The sequence below is a fragment of the Podarcis erhardii genome (assembly GCF_964252035.2).
Source record: "Podarcis erhardii genome assembly, chromosome: 8".
Taxonomy (NCBI): domain Eukaryota; kingdom Metazoa; phylum Chordata; class Lepidosauria; order Squamata; family Lacertidae; genus Podarcis; species Podarcis erhardii.
This window is the reverse complement of record NC_138499.1, coordinates 10,119,713-10,125,748: the sequence shown is the minus strand read 5'-3', so window position 1 is coordinate 10,125,748 and position 6,036 is coordinate 10,119,713. Positions and strand designations below refer to the sequence as shown.

The 6,036-nt window shown below is 44.7% G+C and overlaps 1 protein-coding gene and 1 long non-coding RNA gene across 3 annotated transcripts in view; one reads left to right on the top strand and one right to left on the bottom strand.

Moving 5' to 3' along the window:
* The window catches only part of LOC309349173, a 688,744-nt gene that overhangs the window by 597,800 nt on the left and 84,908 nt on the right, over nucleotides 1-6,036 (top strand). The gene's annotated exons all lie outside the window — the stretch shown is intronic.
* The window catches only part of ZFAT (zinc finger and AT-hook domain containing), an 83,976-nt gene continuing 78,122 nt past the window's right edge, over nucleotides 183-6,036 (bottom strand). For both annotated transcript variants that reach the window (XM_081874002.1, XM_081874003.1), the window contains one exon: nucleotides 183-3,354. In XM_081874002.1, the coding sequence (XP_081730128.1) occupies nucleotides 3,112-3,354 (243 nt within the window). In that variant the 3' untranslated portion in view covers nucleotides 183-3,111. The remainder of the gene's footprint in view (nucleotides 3,355-6,036) is intronic.

Sequence of the window (6,036 nt, the reverse complement as noted above, 5' to 3'; positions counted from 1 at the left end):
TGTATCTGATTCACGAATCACATAGCCATTTACACCCTGAATAATTTGTGTGTACATACAGAATTTCAAAACAAAAGTGCAGGAACAGGAGGAGACATTTTACATCTCAGGGTGTCTGATTGATTACATATCTTCGTATCAAGCATCGTACTGGAGACAGGATAGCTAATTTTAAAAGGTCATTTCTCTGTTTGGTGTGCATCCATTGTCTTTTTTATTATTTATTATGATTTATTGGTTTTTCCAAATTATTGCAAATCCATCCAAATGTAATTTAATACAATTTCTTTAAAAATAAAATAAAATCAGGTTTCCCACTCCTGTTACAAGCATATGTCCATCTCTTCGTCCTGTTGCTACATTATCTCTTCTTCCATATCTATTTCGTCCTTATTTACTTCTTGTTGTCCGTTTTGTGTGCATCCACTGCCATGCCATTTAAACCATCGCTACTTTGCGGGATGCGACATAAAACCAAGTTTGGAGCCATAGGCAGCTGTAGCAGATGGACTTAGAGCAGAAATGTGTAGGTTCGACTGAAGCTAATATCTTCCCCACATGCAGTTTAGGACACCGCACTGAATATACATAAATGTGATCCTTCAAAAGTGACGGGAGTTTTACATTTTCACCTTGTCTGATATTTATTTGAGGAACGGGGGTTTGAGATTACAAAAAAAAAAAAGAAAGATGAGAAAGAGTTTGGTCTCGCGTACTGGATGACACCCCAAAATATAGTTTGTGTGAATGACAATACAAAGGATGCACTGGTGAAAAAAGGCAGGAGCTGTATAGCTGCTATATAGTCAGCCCGTTCCTGCACTCTACCCCACAACCTGTCAGGCGGTAGAGGACCCCACCCCCATGGCAGGTTGCCAGGAATGGATAAGACAAGGAAAAGTCCTTACCATCTACTTTTTATTCAATATTCACAGAGAGAAGCTTTGGAATGCAACCTCTTGGAATAATGGTGTTGTCCCGAGTGAGTCTCCACCCACTCAGTTTCTCTCACTTCCTCAAGCGTCATCACTGCGGGTGCTACAACGTGCCCTCTGCCTTTGAGCTCTTTGTTCTCTTACTTTCAATGCTCACCAGGTTCTGGGAGATGGTGGGTCTGGAATGCTTTCTAAAGACACTGTGTCCATCAGCTGTTGCCTTCCTGGTGCTGCTTCTTCCTCCTCTCCCATTATTTCCCAGCTTTCCCCCTCATCTTCCTCTGAGTTGTGACCTCCCTCAAACCCCTGTTGTAATTCTGAACTGTCTTCTTCTTCCCTGGAAGGGTCAGGCTGGGGAGGTGGTCTCCACCATTCCTCCTCTGCCCACTTCCTGAGACAGCCCAAGGAATTATCACTCTCACGTGTCAGATGTGAGGTACCCAATGAGATGTGACATTGTTCGTGGAGCCCAGTGGATAAGTTCTCTGCTGAATGCACTGCCATGTAGTTCAAATCACAACCTGAACACGGGACATAAGATCAGAACACATAGGGCCAAATTAGATCCATTCCCCAAGGCCTACTGAAAAAAACCCACATGGATAAGCTGGTGTAGCCAACACGATGTCGTCTAGAAATTGTTAAGACTCCATTAGCTCTGGCCAGAGGAGGTGAGGGATGATGGGAATTGTAGTCCGAAAACATCCAGAGGGCACCACATTGGTTTCCCCTGAAATAGAGTCTTTCTCCAAATTGCATGCCCTTTTCTCCACCAAGAGCAGAGTGTTTGAGCCCTTACTTACAGCAAGAGATGCTTGCATCTCTACTTTGGGTGTTTCCTCATAGCGGATATCTATTTTATTATTTAAGGAGACAGAAAAAGAATAAGACTTCCATAGATCACCTGTGTCTTAATCAATACAGAAGAGTGATTCAATGCAGCTCAAGGATGCAGTTAGTGCTTTTTGTTTTGGAGAAAATGCTCAACGTTTGCCAGGCTGGGAGAAATAGGATCCCGAAATATAATTCTATCTCTGTGGCTTCCACAGATTTTTTGGCTTGGTATTACTTCTCAGTGCTTCAACATGGCATCCATTGTATATTATATGAGACATAACCCTGTAGCGGGTGTGTTAATCTAAAAAAACTGTGCCCAAGCGATGATTTTTTAAAATATATATTTCTGAAGTTATTGCTATTGCTTGCAAAAAAGGAGAGGGAGAGACAAGGAAATAATGCTTCACAGATAGGAAAAAAAAAGGAAGAAATCCACTATATATCTCCAATATACGTGTCCAAAATATGTCACAACCATAAAACACTTGCATTTCGGCAGAGACTGTGCATCTGAAAGACTCTTAGAGGTGGGATCTTTTCACTCGCGTGTCAGATTAGATCCCATCCAAATAAAAACGTGGCATGCTCACTGGCACAGAGTCCCGGTTTAAAAGATACGAGATAAAAGAGAACACATTTCTTCGGGTAATGATCTCTGGTCTTCAACAATTCACAGTGACAAAAGGAAGGAAAGCTGTCTTTGGGGAGGTTAAAATGCTGAACACTATTTAGAAAAACCGTTTAGAAAGCAGCACTGAAGAACAGCTGGCTCTGATTCACACCACCACATTTTCTGCATGTTGAGTGAACCCAACCCAATGGAGCCTGTTCTTCTGAATAGCTTCGCTGCAGGGCCTGTTGCTTGGCAAGTCTTAAAATCTGAACTTTCCGGGCGGTTGCTAAAATTGTCTTTTCCGTCTACAGTCTTCTTAAAGTGCATAACACACATTTTAGCGTTTATCAAGTGCTGTCCACTGCCATTGCCTCCTCTTGCTTTTTTTTTGGTTCACCTCTTGCTCTAGGAAAAGTATCTTTTATCCCAGAAGGTAGTGGTCATGACCATCCATCTGCATGGATCTGCTTGCTGCGACTTCAGGCGTTCCTTATGAGTAGCGCCATGTGAAAGGAAGCTGCGCATGGCTCAGTACGTACCAAAATATTTCCTGGCAAAAAGAAGAAGCCACCAGTCCAGTAAACAACCACGTGCGCCATCTGCCAAAGACTAAAGATATGATAGAGTAGCAGCTGCGGGAGGTTCTGTTCTTGCCCAATACATTGGAAAACAAAGCATGTAGCAGTTTGGCGGTACCAGAAGGCTGGTCTCCCTTGGGAATTTTATCTAGATTTTCGGTTCAGGCTGCTCCTGCTCCTCCACCTGCTCCTCCACAGACTGCATGTCTTGCACATACACAATAAGTTCAGAGGCCTCTCCCCCCTGGGTGTAGACTGTCACTGTCCCGATCCCTTCCACCTCATCGGAGGAGACGACCAAATGGTGCTGCTCGCCCAGCTCGACGGAAGCTTGCTGCAATGTTTCCTGAATCATCACCGTGTGGTTGGCTGACTGCTCCTCTTCTGTCACCTGCGAGAAAAGGGGAGACGTTACAAAGGGTTTCTTTGGATGCAATGTTTCTTAAAACGAGAGCAAGGAAAGCTAGGTGTGAATAAATGATCGAGCCCCGTATTTCATAAATTATTGGTACTAAAGGAGATTGCACTATTTGCTTCAGTTAAATAACAGATGAGCTCGTACAGCTGATGACCCACTAGGGAAGGGATGTGGGTCAGTGGCAGAGCCCTGCTTTGCATGCAAAAAGTCCCAGGAATACTGAACTACTGAAAGACCTAACGGATGTGCATTCATAACCAAAATTTAAGGGTTTCAGTGCATGTACAGGCGTTTCATCGCAGGCAAGGGAACAGCAGAGCCGAGGCAGGCGATGACAGAGGAGTTTGGTTTCCTTATGCACTTTCCCTTTGTTGAATTGCAGCCCGTGAGTTTAAGCAGTTGGTAGCCAATCTGTGCCACAAGGGGAATACAGGCACATCAGCGCATTGATATCCACTCAATGGACTAGAAGCAATTCCATACTAAGGAGATGCATCTGAACAACAGCGTAGATTAGCCCAGCACCATGGCTCACTTGCCAGAAGAACTGGTTACCATTATTATCAATTTTTAATCCCACCTACTCAAGGACCATATTATCCTCAGAAGGACCATGAGAAAGACTGAAGGAGAGAACATGTCTGATCCAAAGTCGCCTAAAGAGGTTCATGGCTGAGCAAGGATCTGAAACAAGGTCACCAATGCATTATCCACCGTGTTATTTGCATCATCTGGAGAAATAAGTACAATTCCAGGAAGACATTCATGCTGAAGTGAGTGTGTTTTAATAATCACACCCCAACACCTGACACCTTCTGTCTCAGCAAATATTTATTCAGAGTGGTGTGCACTAAGACGGTCAGCCTTGCAATGGTTATCTTTGCTGTGAGCCACTGTAGGGGGAAAGCAGAGCATGTAAGTTATGCAGAGGTTGGTCACCATCATTTGTTTCGTTGGAACTCTTTCTCTATTCACCTCCTCCCATGGGGAGAGAGCCAGCGTGGTGTAGTGGTTAAGAGTGGTAGTCTCGTAATCTGGTGAACTGGGTTCACGTCTCCGCTCCTCCACATGCAGCTGCTGGGTGACCTTGGGCCAGTCACACTTCTCTGAAGTCTCTCAGCCTCACTCACCTCACAGAGTGTTTGTTGTGGGAGAAGAAGGGAAAGGAGAATGTTAGCCGCTTTGAGACTCCTTCGGGTAGTGATAAAGCGGGATATCAAATCCAAACTCTTCTTCTCCCAGAACCTACTTTCCCAAGGGGAGCAAAAACAAACTGCATTTAATTTACAGCACACAGGTTCAAACACAAAACATACTCCCTGGGTGTAAAAAAAAAGGACAATTTTCTCTCAACAGACGATTTTGGATTAAAAACGAGTTAACTTGGAACATCTGAGCCCACTTTACTATGGATTTTCATTCAAAGATCTGCAATTGCAAATGCACAATCTTTTAAAATGGAAAGTTGGGGGAAGGAATCAACTCTCCCCCAAATACAACTTGCAGAGTACCTGCAAACTATATCCACTTAATGCCCGTCAGGCCAGTAATGGAAATATCAGATAGCCCAAGGCTCCCTTCATTTCCAGCAAGTATGCTCTCTGAAATAATAATGGTAATAGCAATGAAGCATGAGCATGGGGGAGAGGCAAAACAAAAAGAAAGGGAGCCATCTTCATTATTTTTTTCCTGGAGGAAAGAAAAAATGCAATTGCGTTGTGCCAAAAGGTTTGTTATATGACGCAGCTGTGCTCAACAGAAGGACGTTTTATGTGTACATTGATCAGTTTATGCCAAGCTGGCTGCGCCATTTAATTGATTTAGGCTGGCTTCTTCTTTAGTTTGGAGAATGAATATCTTTTATTCAGGTTTCGTTTCTGTTTAATTTCATCCGAAAGATGACAACACAGGAGCTGGAGCTCTAGTGAAAAAGCCCAATACAACACCTCGCAGTGACAGGCGGCAACCGGTAAGCCATGCAGGCGAAGACACTCTACTGAAAACAACCATCCTTTACTCTTCCTTTGGATCCTCTGTTTCTAATAAGACTGTGAAGCAGCACAGAGCTGGAAACTAGCTGGACCATGGGGGGAAAGAAAGGCATGCGGTAGCCCAAGTAAATAAAGATCACTGGGAGAAGAGGCAGAAAAAACCAATCATTAACGTCTTAGCTTTGTGATAGGGTCAAGCTTAGCAGTCTCACTCAATTACATCATCATCATCATCATCATCATCATCATCATCATCATTTGTCAGGGAACTGCCATCAGTGCCGGAGGGAGAGAGCAAAATCCAGAGGGATTCCAGAGAGCATCCCGGGATTGGGAGAGGCAGCCCATCTTCTGGGGAAGAGAATCAGCGTAGCACCAGTGGAGAAGGGGGGCAGATGGGGGAAGCGGCGAGGCAGTCCCATGACTCCTTGCCGGGGACCAGCGGGGAGAGTAGGGGTCCTCCGCTGCCTACGCCCTCCTTGCGCAGGAGGCTTTCGCGCAGAGAGAGTAGGAGGAGACTAGGCATCAAGGAGCTTCTTTGCTGGAAGAATAAGAAACGCCCACTGACGGATTCTGCCAGCGATTGAGACAGCCATGGGTGAGTGGCTGTCCGGACAGAAAAGGTTCACTCAGGCAACCCAGCCAGGTGTTTGCACCGGCTTAC